Source organism: Salvelinus alpinus, chromosome 21, assembly GCF_045679555.1.
Source record: "Salvelinus alpinus chromosome 21, SLU_Salpinus.1, whole genome shotgun sequence".
In the NCBI taxonomy this organism is placed as follows: domain Eukaryota; kingdom Metazoa; phylum Chordata; class Actinopteri; order Salmoniformes; family Salmonidae; genus Salvelinus; species Salvelinus alpinus.
Window position 1 is genome coordinate 28,848,382 of NC_092106.1, and position 23,191 is coordinate 28,871,572.

General features: G+C 45.4%; 1 protein-coding gene across 13 annotated transcripts in view; it reads left to right on the forward strand.

Moving 5' to 3' along the window:
• LOC139548194 (RNA-binding protein Musashi homolog 2-like) overlaps positions 1-23,191 on the forward strand; it is a 456,658-nt gene that overhangs the window by 223,270 nt on the left and 210,197 nt on the right. For all 13 annotated transcript variants that reach the window (XM_071357680.1, XM_071357689.1, XM_071357690.1 and 10 more), the window contains one exon: positions 16,080-16,128. In XM_071357680.1, the coding sequence (XP_071213781.1) occupies positions 16,080-16,128 (49 nt within the window). The remainder of the gene's footprint in view (positions 1-16,079; positions 16,129-23,191) is intronic.

Consider the following 23,191-nt stretch of genomic DNA (forward strand, 5'->3'; position numbering starts at 1 on the left):
GTGAAGGATGCTTTGTTGCGAAATAGGAAGCCGATTCTAGATTTAACTTTGGATTGGAGATGCCTAATGTGAGTCTGGAAGGAGAGTTTACAGTCTAACCAGACACCTAGGTATTTGTAATTGTCCACATATTCTAAGTCAGAACCGTCAAGAGTAGTGATGCTGGATGGGCGGGCAGGTGCGGGCAGCGATCGGTTGAAGAGCATGTATTTAGTTTTACTTGCATTTAAGAGCAGTTGGAGGCCACGTTAGGAGAGTTGTATGGCATTGAACCTCGTCTGGAGGTTTGTTAACACAGTGTCCAAAGAAGGGCCAGAAGTATACAGAATGGTGACGTCTGCGTAGAGGTGGATCAGAGAATCACCAGCCGCAAGAGCGACATCATTGATGTATACAGAGAAAACAGTCGGCCTGAGAATTGAACCCTGTGGCACCCCCATAGAGACTGCCAGAGGTCCGGACAACATGTCCTCCGATTTGACACACTGAACTCTGTCTGAGTAGTTGGTGAACCAGGCGAGGCAGTCATTTGAGTAACCAAGGCTATTGAGTCTGCCGATAAGAATGTGGTGATTGACAGAGTAAAAAGCCTTGACCAGGTAGATGAAGATGGCTGCACAGTATTGTCTTTTATCGATGGCGGTTATGATATCGTTTAAGACCTTGAGCGTGGCTGAGGTGCACCCATTACCAGCTCGGAAACCAGATTGCATAGCGGCGAAGGTACGATGGGATTCGAAATGGTCGGTGATCTGTTTGTTAACTTGGATTTCAAAGACCTTAGAAAGGCAGTGTTGGATAGATATAGGTCTGTAACAGTTTGGGTCTAGAGTGTCTCCCCCTTTGAAAAGGGGGATGACCGCGGCAGCTTTCCAATCTTTGGGGGTCTCAGACGATACGAAAGAGAGGTTGAACAGGCTAGGAATAGGGAATGCAAAAATTGCGGCGGATAATTTTAGTAAGAGAGGCTCCAGATTGTCTAGCCCAGCTGATTTGTAGGGGTCCAGATTTTGCAACTCTTTCAGAACATCAGCTATCTGGATTTGGGTGAAGGAGAAATGGGGGAGGTTTGGGCAAGTTGATGTGGGGAGTGCAGGGCTGTTGACCGGGTAGGGGTAGCCAGGTGGAAAGCATGGCCAGCCGTAGAAAAATGCTTATTGAAATTCTCAAATATCGTGGATTTATCGATGGTGACAGTGTTTCCTATTCTCAGTGCAGTGGGCAGCTGGGGGGAGGTGCTCTTATTCTCCATGGACTTTACAGTATCCCATGACTTTTTGGAGTTTGTGCTACAGGATACAAGTTTCTGTTTGAAAAAGCTAGCCTTGGTTTTCCTAACTGCCTGTGTATATTGGTTCCTAACTTCCCTGAACAGTTGCATATCGCGGGGGCTATTCGATGCTAATGCAGTACGCCACAGGATGTTTTCGTGCTGTTCATGTGCAGTCAGGTCTGGAGTGAATCAAGGCCTATATCTGTTCCTGGTTCTATATTTCTTAAATGGGGCATGCTTATTTAAGATGGTGAGGAAAGCACTTTTAAAGAATAATCAGGCATCTTCTACTGACGGGATGAGTTCAATATCCTTCCAGGATACCCAGGCCAGGCCGATGATAAAGGCCTGCTCGCTGAAGTGTTTTAGGGAGTGTTTGACAGTGATGAGGAGTGATTGTTTGACCGCAGACCCATTACAGGACGCAGGCAACGAGGCAGTGATCACTGAGATCCTGGTTGAAGACAGCAGAGGTGTATTTAGAGGGCAGGTTGGTCAGGATGATATCTATGAGGGTGCCCGTGTTTACAGATTTCGGGTTGTACCTGGTAGGTTCATTGATCATTTGTGTGAGATTGAGGGCATCTAGCTTAGATTGTAGGATGGCCGGGGTGTTAAGCATGTCCCAGTTTAGGTCACCTAACAGTACGAGCTCTGAAGATAGATGGGGGGCAATCAATTCATATATGGTGTCCAGGGCACAGCTGGGGGCAGAAGGTGGTCTATAACAAGCGGCAACGGTGAGAGACTTGTTTCTGGAAAGGTCGATTTTTAGTAGAAGCTCGAACTGTTTGGGCACAGACCTGGATAGCATGACAGAACTCTGCAGGCTATCTCTGCAGTAGATTGCAACTCCGCTCCCTTTGGCAGTTCTATCTTGTCGGAAAATGTTATAGTTAGGGATCAAAATTTCAGGATTTTTGGTGGCCTTCCTAAGCTAGGATTCAGACACGGCTAGGACATCCGGATGGCAGAGTGTGCTAAAGCAGGGAGTAAAACAAACTTAGGGAGGAGGCTTCTAATGTTAACATGCATGAAACCAAGGCTTTTACGGTTACAGAAGTCAACAAATGAGAGCGCCTGGGGAACGGGAGTGGAGCTAGGCGCTGCAGGGCCTGGATTAACTTCTACATCACCAGAGGAACAGAGGAGGAGTAGGATAAGGGTACGGCTAAAGACTATAAGAACTGGTCGTCTAGTGCGTTTGGAACAGAGAGTAAAAGGAGCAGGTTTCTGGGCGTGGAAGAATAGATTCAATGCATAATGTACAGACAAGGGTATGGTAGGATGTGAATACAGTGGAGGTAAACCTAGGCATTGAGTGACGATGACAGAAGTTTTGTCTCTAGAGACATCATTTAGACCAGGTGATTTCACCGCATGTCTGGGAGGTGAAACAAAAGGGCTAGCTAAGGCATATTGAGCAGGGCTGGAGGATCTACAGTGAAATAAGACAATAATCACTAACCAAAACAGCAATGGACAAGACATATTGACATTAGGGAGAGGCATGCATAGCCGAGTGATCATAGGGACCAGTGGGAAGCTAGGCGAGCTGGAGACACGGCGATTCAGACAGCTAGCGGGCCCAGGCTAGCAGAAGGGCCTTAGGGGGGCATCGCGACGGAAGAAGTCTGTTGTAGCCCCCTCGGACGGTTACGTCGGCATACCAGTCGTGTTGGATCAGCAGGGCTCCTTGTAGGCAGTAAAAGGGTCCAGGCCAGTTGGCAAAATAGGTATTGTAGCCCAAAAAATTGGCTGATGGTCTTCTTCAGCTAACAGTCCGATATGTTCTAGACAGCTAACGGGCCGTGGCTAGCAGGCTAGCGGATGGGCCTTCAGGGGACGTCGCGACGTAGGATATGTACACGGAACACGACAAGACAAAGAGAAATATGTCTGAACTGCTACGCCATCTTGGAATGTGTCGGCTCTTGGAATGTGTCGGGATTCGAACCAGCAACCTTTCGGTTACTGGCCCAACGCTCTTAACCGCTAGGCTACCTGCTGTATTCAAGCATAACCACTTCTCTCACAATTTAAGTAATCTGCTCTCCTATTAATACCTGTTCATTGTCTTGGCTCTCAGCACTGTGCACCACACACAGCAGCAAGTTCCACTGTTTTCCATAGAACCCTGAATCAGTCTGATACATACTGCTCATCCTTCCTCCCAGCCCTCAGAGGAGATGTATCCCGTCCGTTTTACTGTTTTGTTTTGATGCGGCCGACATTAATTGCATTGTTTTCCACAGAGAGTGGTGCAGCCCAGAGCTCCTTGTTTAATCACCAGTGATAAAAGTGAATGAAGCGTGAGGAGGCCTAGGAGATGTACTGGCTGGCTGCTACAGAGCAAGGGGACCAATCTCCCTCTGTCACGTCACAGTCCAGATTGGAGTGCAAGGAAACTAGCTACTTACTCATATATGGGCATTCCTACATGTTACAGTTGCCAGCTACAGACAGAATCCCATGTAGCCTCTATCCTTCCTCCGAATGCAGTATATAGATTTCACACAATAGAAAGTGAGGCAGTTAAACGATGGTCTGCTTACAGGCGATGGGCTTGAGCCTTGACACTGGCTGTCATTTCCAATTCTCCTATGCTAATATGTTCCCCTCTCTAACTAGCATGGCTTGTAAAGCAGGCCTGGCTGCCTCAGAACATCCATATCCCCTTCTCAGCGTGCAATTGTGGATGGTTTGATTAGATGAATGTGTGTGTTGTACGTCTCTCCTGACCATGTTTGCTTAGTGGTCTGGCAGCATGGTCTGTTCCGTCCCTGAGATGTAGGCGGTTGCCCCCTGTCATTAATTGAGTGATCGATCGACGAGGGTGTAATGAATCTCCTTACTCTCCTCTCTCTCTCCCACTATCGATGCCTCTGCACTGCAACTTTGTAACCCATTGTATATGACTACCTTTCTCCCATCACACTTGTTTCAGTGTAGCCTAGCTATGGTCTTTGGCTTTTCCCAGACAGCTGAATAGTTCCAATGTCTTTCTTTTCCTACATTTGAGTCATTTTGGCAGACACTCTTATCCAGAGGGACTTACAGGAGCAATTACGGTTAAGTGCCTTGTTCAAGGGGGCATCGGCAGACTTTTCACCTAATCTGCTCTGGGATTTGAACGAGTGACCTTTCGGTTACTGGTCCAAAGCTCTTAACCGCTAGGCTACCATCCTCTTTCCTTCATCACCAGTGATCTCCCGACTATCACCAGTGATCTCATAATCTTTTTTCCTTCATCGCATTGATATGGAGAAAACCCATCTGAATATGGCAGAATACAGACTGCAAGGCAATCAAACAGGCAAAACGTCAGTATAGAGACAAGGTGGAGTCGCAATTCAATGGCTCAGACACAAGATGTATGTGGCAGGGCATACAGACAATCACAGACTACAAAAGGAAAACCAACCACGTCGCAGACACCAGCATCTTGCTTCTGGACAAGCTAAACACCGTCTTTGCCCGCTTTGAAGATAACACAGTGCCGCCGATGCGGCCAGCTACCAAGGACTGTGGGCTCTCCTCCGTGGCCAACGTGAGTAAGACATTTAAACGTGTTGGCTGGTGTGTTTACGGACATATTCAATATCTCCCTATCCCAGCCTGCTGTCCCCACATACCCAAGAATGCAAAGGTAACTGAACTAAATGACTATCACACTGTAGCACTCTACTGTCATCATGAAGTACTTTGAGAGACCAGTCAAGGATATATCATCTCCACCCTAGACCCACTTCAGTTTGCAACCACACTGCCCTATCCCATCTGGACAAAAGGAATGCCTATGTAAGAAAGCTGTTCATTGACCATAGCTCAGCATTCAACACCACAGTACCCTCCAAGCTCATCATTAAGCTTGAGACCCTGGGTCTGAACCCCACCCTGTGCAACTGGTCCTGGACTTCCTGACGGGCCGCTCCCAGGTTGTGAAGGTAGGAAACAACACCTCCACTTCACTGATCCTTAACACTGGGGCCCCACAAGGGTGTGTGCTCAGCCCCCTCCTGTACACCCTGTTCACAGAGTTCCTCTGTCCAGTGTCTTTGTTCTTTTGCCCATCTTAATCTTTTCTTTTTATTGGCCAGTCTGAGATCTGGCTATTTCTTTGCAACTCTGCCTAGAAGGCCAGCATCCTGGAGTCGCCTCTTCACTGTTGACGTTGAGACTGGTGTTTTGCAGGTACTATTTAATGAATCTGCCAGTTGAGGACTTGTGAGCCGTCTGTTTCTCAAACTAGACACTAATGTACTTGTCCTCTTGCTCATTTGTGCACCGGGGCCTCCCACTCCTCTTTCTATTCTGGTTAGAGACAGTTTGCGCTGTTCTGTGAAGGGAGTAGTACACAGCGTTGTACGAGATCTTTAATTTCTTGACAATTTCTCTAATGGAATAGCCTTCATTTCTCAGAACAAGAATAGACTGACGAGTTTCAGAAGAAAGGTCTTTGAATCTGGCCATTTTGAGCCTGTAATCAAACCCACAAATGTTGATGCTCCAGATTCTCAGCTAGTCTACAGAAGGAAAGGTTAATTGCTTCTTTAATCAGAACAACAGTTTTCAGCTGTGCTAACATAATTGCAAAAGGGTTTTCTAATGATCAATTAGCCTTTAAAATGTATAAACTTGGATTAGCTAACACAACGTGCCATTGGAACACAAGAGTGATTGTTGCTGATAATGGGCCTCCATACAAAATCAGCCGTTTCCAGCTACAATAGTCATTTACAACATTAACGATGTCTACACTGTATTTCTGATCAATTTGATGTTATTTTAATGGACAACAAAATGTGCTTTTCTTTAAAAAACAAGGACATTTCTAAGTGACCCCAAACTTTTGAACTATAGTGTGTATTTTTTTATCCATAAAGTATAAATTCTGTTACTGTCCCACCTACTTGAAATATTTAATTGAAATACTGTAGAGTTCCATTCATTCCAACTGCTTCTTCTCGGGAGTGACAATATGGCCGACCAGTGTCTTCAAAGCCTCTCATAGGCCAATACATAGCATCAGCCATCCAGGGTTTATATACAGTGCCTTAAGAAAGTATTCACACCACTTGACTTTTTCCACATGTTGTGTTACAAAGTGGGATTAAAATGGATTTTATTGTCATTTTTTGTAAATGATCGACACAATAATCTGGCAAAGTGGAAGAAAATGTCTAACATTTGTCATAAATTAATGAAAAATGTAACACTGATATATCTTAATATCTTAATTCAACCCCCTGAGTCAATAGATGTTATAATCACTTTTGGCAGCAATTCCAGCTGTGTGTCTTTCTGGGTAAGATTCTAAGAGCACACCTGGATTGTACAACATTTGCACATTTATGATATTCAAAATTCTTCAAGCTCTGTCAAATTGGTTGTTGATCATTGCTAGACAACCATTTTCAGGTCTTGCCATACGCTTTCAAGCAGATTTAAGTTAAAACTGTAATTCGGCCCCTCAGGAACATTCACTGTCTTCTTGGTAAGCAACTCCAGTGTAGATTTGGCATTGTGTTTTAGTTTATTGTCCTGGCGAAAGGTGAATTCATCGACCAGTGTCTGGTGGAAAGCAGACTGAACCAGGTTTTCCTCTAGGATTTTGCCTGTGGTTAGCTCTTTAGCTCTTTCTTTTTTATCCTGAAAACCCCCCCAGTCCTTAACGGTTACAAGCATATCCATAACATGATGCAGCTACCATTATGCTTGAAGATATGGAGAGTGTTACTCACTAATGTGTTGTATTGGATTTGCCCCAAACATAACACTTTGTATTCAGTATTACTTTAGTGCCTTGTTGCAAACAGGATGCTGGTTTTGGAATATTTTTATTCTGTTCAGGCTTCCTTATTTTCACTCTGTCAATTAGGTTAGTTTTGTGGAGGAACTACAATGTTGTCGATCCATCCTCAGTTTTCTCCTATCAAAGCCATTATACTCTGTAACTGTTTTAAAGTCACCACTGACCTCATGGGGAAATCCCTGAGAGGTTTCCTTCCTCTCCGGCAACTGAGTTGGGAAGTACACTTGTATCTTTGTAGTGACTGGGTGTATTGATACACCATCCAAAGTTTAATTAATAGTATTATATTCAAGGTCTGCTTTTATTTTTACCCATCTGCCAATAGGTGTCCTTCTTTGCGAGGCATTGGAAATCCTCCTTGGTTTTTGTGGTTGAATCTGTTTAAAATTCACTGCTCGATTGAAGGACTTTACAGATGATTGTAAGTGTGGGGTACAAAGTCAAGGGGTGTGAATTCTTTCTAAAGGCACTGTACATACTTGGTCAAAACTCATTAGACCAAGCCTTGAATTTCAGCCTTCACCCGCTGCTTCCTACAACACTCCCAGCCATACAACACTTTGCTGCTTTTGTCCTTAGCTAAATTCTTTAGCTTGGCTGATTAAATAAAAAAAGAAATGTGTGCACGTTTATCATTTTGCGTAGTTATCATAATTGCGTCTGGTGGGATAGGGAAGAGGTACTTTTTGTTGTCGCTGCTTTCCTCAGTAAGGAAGTGAAATTTAGCATCTCACTGAATTACAGGTGGTAGATGTTGGTCTGTCTGACTGTCCCAGTGGTCCTGGTGAATTTAACTAAGTGTTGGATAGCATTCCTTCCATTTTCCCCTGGATAGAAACACAATCTACCTGTGTCTGTCTGCCAGGCAGCGCGTCCCGCCTCCCCAAGCTTTTATTCCCTCCAGCCCTCCGGTAATACATTTTGCAGTTCTTAAAAAAAGCTCCCGATATCCAATTATATTTCCAGCGTAAGTAAAACATGCTGTCAACAAACTTACCTCAACCACCTGAAAGAGAAATTGGCAGCAGGAAACAGTGTCAGCAACAAATGCTGGCAGCTTTAATTGAGAGACCTGCCAAGAAATGTTTTGCTGCATAACTTATAGGTGAGTGTGTGTGAGTTTATATGTTTGTTTTTGCAAGTCTGATTTCGACCAGAATATTGATTACAGTCCATGGTGGTTGAGGGTTAATATGTCTTAATCTGAAACCTAATGGTTAAATGTGTTTTATATTAGGAGCATAACGTAGTGGCATCTGAAGCTGGTTGGCCAAACGTTGTGGCCCTTTCACTTTTGGGGTTGCCAACTAGTCAACTGAAGTCCTCAAGTCTGTGTGTGTGTGTGCATGCGTGCCCTCATCCAGTGCAAAGCTGTAAGTGATACTGTGTTGCATCTCCAGAGAGGGGGAGTTACGATCCCTGCCTTATAAGAAACATTAACCTCCACCCCTCACTGCGCTACCCACCCTACCCCCACCCACTCACTGCTCTACCCCCTACCTCCACCCCCCCACTGCTCTACCCACCCTACCTACACCTGCCGCCCTGCTCTACCCCCTACCTCCACCCCCCCACTGCTCTACCCACCCTACCTACACCCGCCGCCCTGCTCTACCCACCCTACCTTCACCCGCCGCCCTGCTCTACCCCCTACCTCCACCCCCCCCCCACTGCTCTACCCACCCTACCTTCACCCGCCGCCCTGCTCTACCCACCCTACCTTCACCCGCCGCACTGCTCTACCCACCCTACCTTCACCCGCCGCCCTGCTCTACCCCTCTACCTTCACCCCCTCACTGCTCTACCCCCTACCTCCACCCCCCCACTGCTCTACCCTCCTACCTCCACCCCCCCACTGCTCTACCCTCCTACCTTCACCCCCTCACTGCTCTACCCACCTACCTTCACCCCCTCACTGCTCTACCCTCCTACCTTCACCCCCTCACTGCTCTACCCCCCTACCTCCACCCCCTCACTGCTCTACCCCCCTACCTTCACCCCATCACTGCTCTACCCCCCCTACATCCACCCCCTCACTGCTCTACCCTCCTACCTTCACCCCCTCACTGCTCTACCCCCTACCTCCACCCCCTCACTGCTCTACCCTCCTACCTTCACCCCCTCACTGCTCTACCCTCCTACCTTCACCCCCTCACTGCTCTACCCCCCTACCTTCACCCCATCACTGCTCTACCCCCTACCTCCACCCCCTCAATGCTCTACCCCCCTACCTCCACCCCTCGCTGCTCTACCTCCCTACCTCCACCCATCACTGCTCTACCCCCCTACCTCCGCCCATCACTGCTCTACCCCCCTACATCCTCCCCCTCACTGCACTACCCCTCTACATCCACCCCCTCACTGCTCTACCCCCTTACCTCCACCCCCTCACTGCTCTACCCTCCTACCTTCACCCCCTCACTGCTCTACCCCCTACCTCCACCCCCTCACTGCTCTACCCCCTACCTCCACCCCCTCACTGCTCTACCCCCCTACCTTCACCCCCTCACTGCTCTACCCCCCTACCTCCACCCCCTCACTGCTCTACCCTCCTATCTTCACCCCCTCACTGCTCTACCCCCCTACCTCCACCCCCTCAATGCTCTACCCCCCTACCTCCACCCCTCACTGCTCTACCCCCCTACCTCCACCCCCTCACTGCTCTACCCTCCTACCTTCACCCCCTCACTGCTCTACCCCCCTACCTCCACCCCCTCACTGCTCTACCCCCCTACCTCCACCCCCTCAATGATCTACCCCCTACCTCCACCCCCTCACTGCTCTACCCTCCTATCTTCACCCCCTCACTGCTCTACCCCCCTACCTCCACCCCCTCAATGCTCTACCCCCCTACCTCCACCCATCACTGCTCTACCCCCCTACCTCCGCCCCTCACTGCTCTAACCATCTACATCCACCCCCTCACTGCACTACCCCCCTACCTCCACTTCTCACTGCTCTACCTCCCTACCTCCACCCCTCACTGCTCTACCTCCCTACCTCCACCCCTCACTGCTCTACCTCCCTACCTCCACCCCTCACTGCTCTAACCATCTACATCCACCCCCCCACTGCACTACCCCTCTACATCCACCCACTACTGTCCCCCTCCAGTCTGTAGCTTCACTCCATTTGAAAGCAGTTTAACAGCAGCAGGGGCAGGTGCAGCTCTCTGTGTGCCGTCATAAAGCAGGCATTATGATGACATTAGTCATCATGCCTGGCCTACGTCTCTGTATTAAGCCCTCTCTGCAGATCGCTGGACGGACAGTAAAAGCTGCGGTGGCTGCACCAATTAGCTGTAATGGCGTTTAATGTCAGAGTAGCCCAACCAGCTCAGGTTTAACACTCTGACACAGGGGCTTTTAACTGGAGCCAGAGGCCATACAGAGAAGAGTGATTTAGCTGTTGCCCTGTGTGGGTGGTTGGGTGTGTGTGTGTGAGAGCTGGCTAATTAATTCCTCGGCACATCTGAATGCATTAGGAGATGTCCGTCACTATACTACTTGGTGCAAATGGTTGCTAAAGTGTCCGCTTTGCATCGATCTGAACCTCGCACCCTCTTTGGGGACAGTGCTCTTGCCTCATAACTCTCTCTCCCCCTCTCCCACACACACACACACACACACACACACACACACACACACACACACACACACACACACACACACACACACAGACACAGACACACACAGACAGACACACAGACAGAGCACATGCGCCATGCTAACAAGTAAAAGGTCAGGCTCATTTCTGATTGAATGAATTCATGGCGACACGCTCTAGCCAGTGGTGGAAAAAGTACCCAACTGTCATACTTAAAGATCCCTTCATAGAAAATGACTCAAGTAAAAGTAAGTCACCCAGTAAAATTCTACTTGTGTAAAAGTCTAAAATTATTGGGTTTAAAACTTACTTAAGTATGAAAAGTGAATGTAATTTTCTAAATTATACTTAAGTGTCCAAAAGTAAAAGTATAAATCATTTCAAATTCCTTATATTAAGCAATCCAGGCGGCAACATTTTCTTGTTTTTCAAAATACATTTACGGATAGCCAGTGGCACACTCCAACATTCAAACATAATTTACAAACGAAGCATGTGTGTTTAGTGAGTCCGCCAGATCAGTAGGGATGACAGTAGGGATTTTAAACGGCATTGCTGCCGTTTAAAGGGGTTTGAAAGTAAGCATTTCACTGTAAGGTCTACACCTGTTGTAATCGGCGCATGTGACTAATACAATTTGATTTGATGACCAGGGATGTTCTGTTGATAAGTGCGTGAATTGGACCATTTTCGACCTCCCGGGTGGCGCAGTGGTCTAGGGCACTGCATCGCAGCGCTGGCTGTGCCACCAGAGACTCTGGGTTTGCGCCCAGGTTCTGTCGCAGCCGGCCGCGACCGGGAGGTCCGTGGGGCGATGCACAATTGGCCTAGCGTCGTCCGGGTTAGGGAGGGTTTGGCCGGTAGGGATATCCTTGTCTCATCGCGCACCAGCGACTCCTGTGGCGGGCCGGGCGCAGTGCACGGTGTTTCCTCCGACACATTGGTGCGGCTGGCTTCCGGGTTGGATTCGCGCTGTGTTAAGAAGCAGTGCGGCTTGGTTGGGTTGTGTTTCGGAGGACGCATGGCTTTCGACCTTCGTCTCTCCCGAGCCCGTACGGGAGTTGTAGCGATGAGACAAGATAGTAACTACTAACAATTGGATACCACGAAATTGGGGAGAAAAAAGGGGTAAAATTCAACAAAAAAAAAGAAAAAAAGAATTGGACCATTTTCCTGTCCTGCTAACCATTCAAAATGTAACGAGTACTTTTGGGTGTCAAGGAAAATGTATGGAGTAAAAAGTACAATATTTTCTTAAGGAATTTCGTGAAGTAAAAGTAGTCAAAATTATAAACAGTAAAGTAAAGCACAGATACCCCAAAAAACGACTTAAGTAGTACTTTAAAGTATTTTCACTTAAGTACTTTACACCACTGTACCTAGCAGGGGTAGACAGAGGTGAAGGGAAACAAAAGGAGAGCCTTCCCAGCTGCAGTGTAGCAGTAATAACATACTGTTACATGGTAACAGGTGACACAGAGCCTCAGCCACCAGTGTAGAGAAGTAGGGGAGAGCGTGTGTGTGCTGGCAACTGTGGCCTTTATCCAGTCATACAGTTACAAATTAGGTAGCCTCTGGTGCTGTCCCCTCCCATCATCTGCTGGCTGGGACAGCTCTACACCTCTACTATTACACGCACACACACACAGACACACACTCTCATTCACTCACACACTGTTACCTAGCAACATTGACTGGGGAACACTGCCCAGGCGGGCTCCGTCACCCCCCCCCCCCCTACATATCCATAGCGACATTTAAAGGTCTGACCCCCCCACCTACATATCCTGCTGTGTCCAGCAATTTCTCTCCCTCTCTTAACTTAACAGCTGTATGTGAGGTAGCCACACCACCAGTGGTCCAGGTCCCAGGGACGCCTTCTTCCTGAAAATAACACAATGCTCCACTTTTACACTGTTACATAAATATATATTAGTGTGGCTGTATGTATGTCCGCTGTGTTCCGTGTGCGGTGCGGTAGTGGCGTTTAGTGTCTATCTCCATCAGGGGGACAGACAGCCAGATGAATCCTCATTGTGGCTGATTGAGCCTGATGAATATGATTATGGCTTATAGCAACAGGGCTCTTAGTGGAAGAGAGATTGATGCGTGCCTTCTGGGGAAGGGAAGGTAGCACTGAGGGTGAGTTGAAGCATAAGCTGTGTTCGAATACCCATACTAACATACTGTATACTACATACTTAATGAGTATATACTACATACTATATACTATTAGTTAATTTTGTATACTGTAAACAAACGTTATCGTTTCAGTTTAGCGTACTAGCTCTTTGCCTGTCTACCGGAAGTTGATGCTGTTGCTATGCAACCTCTTGCTAGCTTGTTAGCATAACAAATGACTAGCTAAACATTTTACGATTTCTGGTGTGTTTGTAAATTCAATCTGGAGTGCCAGAGTACGCTCTGGGCGTTTGTAAAGCTAGAGCATTGTCAGATCGTCTGTTCGTAAATTCAGAGTGTTTCGCTCTCGGAGCGTTCAGGGCGCTCACTGGACGCTCTGGCCGATGAGTTGGGCAACGGCAGTCAAGCACCCAAGCTAACTGGATAACTTTGGCTAGCTACTTCCAGACACAAATGAGAGAACACTCTGACCATTTTACTAGCCCTAGCAGAGCTGGTTAGGCTGTTTACATGTTATCCAGATCGTTGGTGACTGTAACTGTGCTGCTGGCAACAATTTCATTCCGTTTTTTTTGCCAACGTTTACTGACACCGGCCATATTCAATGGCTGTTGAGCGTTGTAAATTCATCAGTTATTGTGCGCTCTGACACACTCAGACTAGAGTGCTCTGAAATCGGAGTAGATAGCCAGAATTATCAATGTCCATTGAAACGCTCAACGACTATAGGACTTAGCTAAGAATGATGTGAATAATCAAGTCAATAAATGCTGGGTAGTTAGTTAGATAGCAGATAGTTAATATACTGCCTGGCAAGTTTGATATATTAGTAGCTACCTAATGTTAGGTAACATACTGGTACATACTGATGTAATGCTATGCGGTTCGTAAGGATAGCATAGCTAACAAATTGTCAGCCAACGTAACGTAACTTATTTGAAACGTCATAACTTTATTACATTGCTCAACATTTTCTTAACATTTGTCATAATTAGTTAAGGCAATGAATTTGAATGCGCTCTTGTCGGACTTCGGTTGCATATTTAGCGCCATTTTCTTCAAATCTGAAAACGTTGTGAAGCCACGCCCATTTTCTGAAGAATTGCATTATGGGCCCTCAAAGCACAGAAATAGTGTACACTGCTTGTATACTTCGTATTTTGGTGAATTTAATACGACATCCGGGGACATTTGGTATACTAACTATATCCATACGATGACCAATAAGCATACTACAGTTGAAGTCGAAAGTTTACATACACTTAGGTTGGAGTCATTAAAATTCGTTTTTCAACCACTACACAAATTTCTTGTTGACAAACTATAGTTTTGGCAAGTCGATTAGGACATCTACTTCGTGCATGACACAAGTAATTTTTCCAACAATTGTTTACAGTCAGATTATTTCACTTTTAATTCACTGTGTCACAATTCCAGTGGGTCAGAAGTTTACATACACTACGTTGACTGTGCCTTTAAACAGCTTGAAAAATTACAGAAAATGATGTCATGGCTTTAGAAGCTTCTGATAGGCTAATTGACATCATTTGAGTCGATTGGAGGTGTATCTGTGGATGTATTTCAAGGCCTACGTTTAAACTCAGTGCCTCTTTGCTTGACATCATGGGAAAATCAAAAGAAATCAGCCAAGACCTCAGAAACATTTTTTGGACCTCCACAAGTCTGGTTCATCCTTGGGAGCAATTTCCAAACGCCTGAAGGTACCACGTTCATCTATACAAACAATAGTACGCAAGTATAAACACCATGGGACCACGCAGCCGTCATACCGCTCAGGAAGGAGACACGTTCTGTCTCCTAGAGATTAACATACTTTGGTGCAAAAAGTGCAAATCAATCCCAGAACAACAGCAAAGGACCTTGTAAAGATGCTGGAGGAAACAGGTACAAACGTATCTATATCCACAGTAAAACGAGTCCTATATCGACATAACCTGAAAGGCAAGGAAGAAGCCACTGCTCCAAAACCGCCATAAAAAAGCCAGACTACGGTTTGCAACTGCACATGGGGACAAAGATCGTACCTTTTGGAGAAATATATATAACTTTTTGGCCATAATGACCATCTTTATGTTTGGAGGAAAAAAGGGGAGGCTTGCAAGCCAAAGAACACCATCCCAACCATGAGGCACCGGTCTTCCAAATGGACAATGACCCCAAGCATACTTCCAAAGCTGTGGCAAAATGGCTTAAGGACAACAAAGTCAAGTTATTAGAGTGGCCATCACAAAGCTCTGACCTCAATCCTATAGAAAATGTGTGGGCAGAACTGAAAAAGCATGTGCGAGCAAGGAGGCCTACAAACCTGACTCAGTTACACCAGCTCTGTCAGGAGGAATGGGTCAAAATGCACCCAATTTATTTTGGGAGGCTTGTGGAAGGCTACCGAAACGTTTGACCCAAGTTAAACAATTTAAAGGCAATGCTACCAAATACTAATTGAGTGTATGTAAACTTCTGACCCACTGGGAATGTGATGAAAGAAATAAAAGCTGAAATAAATCCTTCTCTCTACTATTATTCTGACATTTCACATTCTTAAAACAAAGTGGTGATCTTAACTGACCTAAGACAGGGAATTTTTACTAGAATTAAATGTCAGGAATAGTGAAAAACTGAGTTTAAATGTATTTGGCTAAGGTGTATGTAAACTTCCGACTTCAACTGTATATACTCAATTCACGTCACAAATAATATGGTTAGTGCGGTTAGTATGAGTATTCGAAACACAGCTAAAGTGTTTTTAGCAGGCAAAACGGAGACTGTACTTTACACAACATTTATGTATTTATAGTGGTCTGTGTGGAAGGGGGGGTGGGGCGGGGTCTTGGGTACACCTGAGAGGGAGAGTGTGTTTTTTTTGGCATATTTTGGAATGTGTGTCTGTGACACAGAGAGATAGAAAGCCGATGTGTGTGTCCACCTATCTCCCAAATCATGATTCCGTTGCTGTGCTTGAGTTGGCACTGTCACCCGTGTCCTTGCAAACTCACACTGAGCCTCTCTCAGGGTCCAGCATGTTCTTGACCTTGTGACGCCACAGCACAGTCATTACTCACTCAACACATCTAGGGACATATGTCACACGGCCATATGTCTGTCTGTCTCTCTCTTTCTCTTTTAATCACACTCCTTCCCTCTCCATCTGTCTCCATCTCTGTCTCCGTCTCTTTCAGTTGGTTTTTATTGAGACTAATCTCTTCCTCTTTTTGTGTCTTGCAGGTGGAGGACGCCATGCTTATGTTTGACAAAACGACTAACAGACACAGAGGTAAGTCAGTCTACATACTACCTCCCTCATGTTGTGCTTACCCTGCTATCTATTGGTGTGTGAACCATGGATGTTAGTGTGTGAAAGAATAGTTTCATTCTCCATGCAGTGGATTCATGGTCAATGGCCTCTGACTATAGGTTATAGCCCGTAGTTGTATATATACACTATATACTGTATACATGTAACTGCCAGAATAATGGAAACACTTGAGTAAATGAGGGATACAAAGTATATTGAAAGCAGGTGCAATTAACATCCCATCATGCTTAGGGTCATGTATAAAAATGCCCAGTTGCCCATTATTTTGGCTACAATAGCTAGAAGAAGAAATCTCAGTGACTTTGAAACACAGAGTGTGTGTGTGTGTGTGTCTGCCACCAGATCTCAACCTATTTTTTATTTAATTTTTTATTTGTCCTTTATTTAACTAGGCAAGTCAGTTAAGAACACATTCTTATTTTCAATGACGGCCTAGGAACGGTGGGTTAACTGCCTTGTTCAGGGGCAGAACAACAGATTTTTACCTTGTCAGCTCGGGGATTTGATCTTGCAACCTTTCGGTTACTAGTCCAACGCTCTAACCACTAGGCTACCTGCTGAGCAAGGCACGTTCTCAGAGCATGCGCAGAACAGCTGGCAGGCATATTCACAGTGATTTTCAACCTCTCCTTGTCCCAGTCTGTAATCCCAACATGATCACCATCTCATGCCACAATGACTACTGCCCATGAAGAGCTTGAGAGGCTGATTATGGCAAACATCAACTCCATCATCCCAGACACTTTCAATTTGCAAACAGCCCCAACAGATCCATAGACGAACCAATCTTAATTGCTCTCCACCTTGCCCTCACCCACCTAGATAAGAGGAATACCTATGTGAGAATGCTGTTTATTGACTACAGCTCTGCGCTCAACTTCATTGTCCCCTCCAAGCTCGTCGCCAAGCTTAGGACCCTGGGACTGAACACCTCTCTGTAGCTGAATCCTAGAGTTCCTGACGGGCCGACACCAGGTGTTGAGGGTAGGGAACATCACCTCCACCACGCTGACCCTCAACACGGGGGCCCCACAGGGGAGTGTGCTTAGTCCCCTCCTGTACTCCTTGTTCGCCCACGACTGCGTGGCCAAGCACGACTGTAACGCTATCATCAAGTTTGCTGTCGACAGTGGTAGGCTTGATCGCCAGCAACGATGAGAGCCTACACGGAGGAGGTCAGTGACCTGGCAGTGCCGGAACAACAACCTCAACCTCGAGAGCTTCAAGTTCCTCCGTGTCCAAATCACTAAGAACTTAAAATGGTCAACACGCGCACAGTGGTGAAGAAGGCGTGACAGTGCCTCTTCCCTCTCAGGAAGTTGAAAAGGTTTATCATGGGCCCTCAAATCCTCAAAAAGTCCTACAGTTGTACCATTGAGCGCATCTTGACCGGCTACATCACTGCTTGGTATGGCAATAGTACCACCTTTGATGGCATGGCGCTACAGAGGGTGGTGCGGCGAGCCCTGTACATCACTGGGGCTGATCTCCCTGCCATCCAGGACCTCTACCAGGCTGTGTGAAAGGAAGGCCCGGGAAACGTGAAAAGACTCCACCTACCCAAGCCATAGACTGTTCTCTCTGCTTCCACACGGCAAGCGGTAACAGTGTACCAAGTCTGACACCAACAGGCCCCTGAACAGCTTTTACCCCCAAGCCATAAGACTGCTAAATAGCTAACTAAATAGCTAACAAAATGGCTACACAGACTGAGTTCACCCTTTCTATTTTCTATGCACACTCACAGGGCCCTACACACTCAAACACACTGACACTCCAACACACAATAGACAGATGCATTTACTCACATACAATCATATACGCTGCTGCGACTCTGTTTATCTTATATCCTGATGCCTAGTCACCTTACCCCTATGCATACAGTGGGGAGAACAAGTATTGGATACACTGCCGGTTTTGCAGGTTTTCCTACTTACAAAGCATGTAGAGGTCTGTAATTTTTATCATAGGTACACTTCAACTGTGAGAGACGGAATCTAAAACAAAAATCCAGAAAATCACATTGTTTTAAGTAATTAATTTGCATTTTATTGCATGACATAAGTATTTGATACATCAGAAAAGCAGAACATAATATTTGGTACAGAAACCTTTGTTTGCAATTACAGAGATCATATGTTTCCTGTAGTTCTTGACCAGGTTTGCACACACTGCAGCAGGGATTTTGGCCCACTCCTCCATTCTAGATCCTTCAGGTTTCGGGGCTGTCGCTGGGCAATACGGACTTTCAGCTCCCTCCAAAGATTTTCTATTTTCTATCTGGAGACTGGCTAGGCCACTCCAGGACCTTGAGATGCTTCTTACGGAGCCACTCCTTAGTTGCCCTGGCTGTGTGTTTTGGGTCATTGTCATGCTAGAAGACCCAGCCACGACCCATCTTCAATGCTCTTACTGAGGGAAGAAGGTTGTTGGCCAAGATCTCGCGATACATGGCCCCATCCATCCTCCCCTCAATATGGTGCAGTCGTCCTGTCCCTTTTGCAGAAAAGCATCCCCAAAGAATGATGTTTCCACCTCCACGCTTCACGGTTGGGATGGTGTTCTTGGGGTTGTACTCATCCTTCTTCTTCCTCCAAACATGGCGAGTGGAGTTTAGACCAAAAAGCTCTATTTTTGTCTCATCAGACCACATGACCTTCTCCCATTCCTCCTCTGGATCATCCAGATGGTCATTGGCAAACTTCAGACGGGCCTGGACATGCGCTGGCTTGAGCAGGGGGACCTTGTGTGCGCTGCAGGATTTTAATCCATGACGGCGTAGTGTGTTACTGTCCCAGCCTTGTGCAGGTCTACAATTTTATCCCTGATGTCCTTACACAGCTCTTTGGTCTTGGCCATTGTGGAGAGGTTGGAGTCTGTTTGATTGAGTGTGTGGACAGGTGTCTTTTATACAGGTAACGAGTTCAAACAGGTGCAGTTAATACAGGTAATGAGTGGAGAACAGGAGGGCTTCTTAAAGAAAAACTAACAGGTCTGTGAGAGCCGGAATTCTTACTGGTTGGTAGGTAATCAAATACTTATGTCATGCAATAAAATGCAAATTAATTACTTAAAAATCATATAATGTGATTTTCTGGATTTTTGTTTTAGAATCCGTCTCTCACAGTTGAAGTGTACCTATGATAAAAATTACAGACATCGACATGGTTTGTAAGTAGGAAAACCTGCAAAATCGGCAGTGTATCAAATACTTGTTCTCTCCACTGTATCTATCGATCCAGTATCCCTGCACATTGTAAATATGGTACTGGAACTGACTGACCCTGTATATAATATGCTTACTTACTTTCTCGTGTTCTTCTTATTTTTATTTTTATTTCTTGTGTTTTTGATCTACCTTGTTTTTTTTGTGTTACATTTGTTATTGATTACTGCATTGTTGGGGTTAAAGCTGGCAAGAAAAGCATTTCACTGTACTTGTGCACGTGACAATAAAACTTTAAATACTTATGGGAGATTCTGGAGCGGCACAAAACACCAAATGATGGAATGTATCGTGAAAGAATGGTGTTGTATCCCTCCAATAGAGTACCAGACACTTGTAGAATCTATGCCGAGGCGCATTGAAGCTGTTCAGGTGGCTCGTGGTGGCCAAACGCCCTATCCAGACACTGTTGTTATTATTATTTATTTTTTGGCAGTGCCTTCAGAAAGTATTCACACTCCTTGACTTTTTCCACATTTTGTTGTTTTGTCACATACCTACCTACACACAATACCCCAAAATGTCAAAGTGGAATTATGTTTTTGGATTTTTTTTAACAAATTCATAAAAAATTTAAAACCGAAATGTCTTGAGTCAATAAGTATTAAACCCCTTTGTTATGGAAAGCCTAAATAAGTTCACAAGTAAAAATTTGCTTAACGAGTTACATAATAAGTTGCGCAATAATAGTGTTTAACATGATTTTTAAACGACTACCTCATCTCTGCACCCCACACATACAATTAATCTTTAAGGTCCCTCAGTCGAGCAGTGCATTTCAAACACAGATTCAACCACAAAGACCAGGGAGGTTTTCCAATGCTTCGCAAAAAAGGGAACCTATTGGTAGATGCGTAAAAAAAGAAGAAGCAGACATTGAATATCACTTTGATCATGGTGCAGTTATTAATTACTCTTTGGATGGTGTAGCAATACACCCAGCCATTACAAAGATACAGACGTCCTGCCTAACTCAGTTGCCGGAGAGGAAGGAAACCGCTTTGGGATTTCACCATGAGGCCATCGGTGACTTTAAAACAGTTAGAATTTAATGAAGATGGATCAGCAACATTGTAGTTACATTGAAGTCTCTTCTTCTTATTGGTGTCCTTTAGTAGTGTTTTGTTTTTGCAGCAATTCATCCATGAAGGCCTGATTCACACTGTCTCCTCTGAACAGTTGATGTTGAGATGTGTCTGTTACTTGAACTCTGTGAAGCATTTATTTGGGCTGCAATCTGAGGTGCAGTTAATTGCCTATTTCTGAGGCTGGTAACTCTGGGTCCTCCTTTCCTGTGGCAGATCTCATGAGAGCCAGTTTCATTATTGCGACTGCACTTGAAGAAACGTTCCGTTTTTTGTCTTAAAGTAATGGACTGTCGTTTCTCTTTGCTTATTTGAGCTGTTCTTGCCAGAATATGGTCTTGGTCTTTTACCAAATAGGGCTATCTTCTGTATACCACCCCTACCTTGTCACAACACAACTGATTGGCTCAAATGCATTAAGAAGGAAATAACTTCCACAAATTAACTTTTAACAAGGCACACCTGTTAATTAATATGCATTCCAGGTGACTACCTCATGAAGCTGGTTGAGAGAATGCCAAGACTGTGAAAAGCTGTCATCAGGGCAAAGGGTGGCTACTTTTAAGAAAATATACTTTGATTTGTTTAAGACTTTTTTGGTTACTACATGATTCCATATGTGTTATTTCATAGTTTTGATGTCTTCAGCATTATACAATGTAGAAAATAGTCAAAATAATGAAAAACCCTTGAATGAGTAGGTGTGTCCAGACTGTTGACTGGTACTGTATATAAGTCCCCTATAGATGCATGCACAAACACTTACATTACACCCTGTTAGATTGACCCTATATGGTTGTTTTATTCACTGTGAATTTAATTGGCCTGCCTCCCCCTCTATCCCTTTCCCCCATCATGTGATGTGTTGATAGGGATTTGGCCAGGCATTTTGGGGGCTGACTAGGAGGAAAGGGTTACGGAACAGAGTGAGTCTGTGTGGTCCGATAACACTGCTGATAGTGGGCCGAGCCGGACGCGTGCTTGCATTTATCTCCCCCTCTTATCTCCAGGCCTTATCTGGCTTTAGCGGGGAGGCTTCTCTCTAAAGCAGAGGACTTTCCAAAGACAGAGCGCTGGCTCCACACTAAAGCCTGCTGGCCTGTTTTTCCTTTTTGTCAAGAGCTCACCGTTTACTCGCACAAGCGCATATTGCAATATAATATTTTTACGATATGTTGGATTCGACATTTTGAACATTGAAATATTAAAGACATGATAGATCAGACGCATAGTATATTAAGGAGTGAGATCTGTAGAAAGACAGATTGGCTTTGGAATGTGTTGGACCAATGGGAGGAGAGCACCGTGTTGATATAGGGGAGACAGATGGACATCTGTGGATTAGGGGTGAAGGAGGGGTTGAGGTCAGGAGGTGAGGTCAGATCCCCTGAAGGGAGTAATAAGGGTTTAGTAGCCTGTTATTCTTTTCCTGTAGAACCATAAGATGTAAGGATTGGAGAGAAGGAGGAGTGTCTTCAGTGGGATATATATAACTGTGATGGTGAGAAATGTTTTGCTGTCTGATTACATCTGTACAGAACCTTTGGGAAGAATTAAACTTGGTTAAAGCTTCTCTAGTGTCCGTGAGTTATTTACTCTGCAAAATAAGAACCTAACAGATATATCAATAAAAATAATAAGTAGTTAACTCCAGTCGGCTGTACCTTCGCCAAAAGCCATTTTTCATCATATAGCTTGTTCTCCAACTTCTTTTTAAATAATGAGCCAACATATGCTGGAGAGGGTCAAGTTCACATCTGTAGGAGGAGTGCATCACCACTCCATGTTTATGGCCTTAATTGCAGCAGCAGCCTGATAAAAACAGGTCTATCATGTCTTTCTGCTTAACGGACAAGTTTGTGTCCCAAAATAGTGTGCTGTGTGTGACATGTGGTTGTACTGTGTTTAGTGTGTCAGCCGCTTAGCGTCAGGGGGTCGGACAGCTCTACACATTTTTTTTTTAAATGTTCCTTTATTTGAGTCATTCCAATAAATGGTTGTAAAACAATATGTTCAAATGTGTTTCATTTGAATAAATGCTGCTATTTAGAACACAGTGATTTGAATGCCGTATGGACTCTGACCTTCAGCTCCATGCATACTTCATGAGCTCCTAGCACTATTCCCAGGGTTCTCTGCTCTACTCAGGAGTCAGCGGTCCCTCTCCTCTAGTTCTGGTTGTGAAGCAACTAGGAACACTCCCACAGGGCACGCTTGGTGGCCATAGTTGCTAGCTGATGGAACAGGGGCTCTGGGGGTGTTTCAAGGAGCCTGACTCTAGAGACTGATATTGGAGGTTGGAGAGAGGGAGGGAGGGACAGATAGAGAGGGGGAGAGAGAGAGGCGTAGTGGGGTCAGGCTTAGGTTCAAAGTGTTTTACCTGGTGCTAGTATCGTTTAACGTGGATGAAAAGGCCTGTTTATTCTCCCCTGGCTGTGTGATTGGTTTGATTGGAGTGCGGGGCACCCGGGTCAACAACACAACTGTCACGGCTATTGGGAATACAACTTGTAAACATCCAGCTAGATAGTCAGACAATGTCAGCAAGTGTAAGGGCAAACCATTTCCATGATGGTGAGAGAATAAAATACCCTTCCGTTCCCGGGACTTTCAAAGTGAGACCGAGAGTGATGTTTCACATTTGCCTTCGCCGCTGTGGTTTTGCAGCAGATGCGTTTCACTCTAATCCATTCTGCATTTGGAACGCATA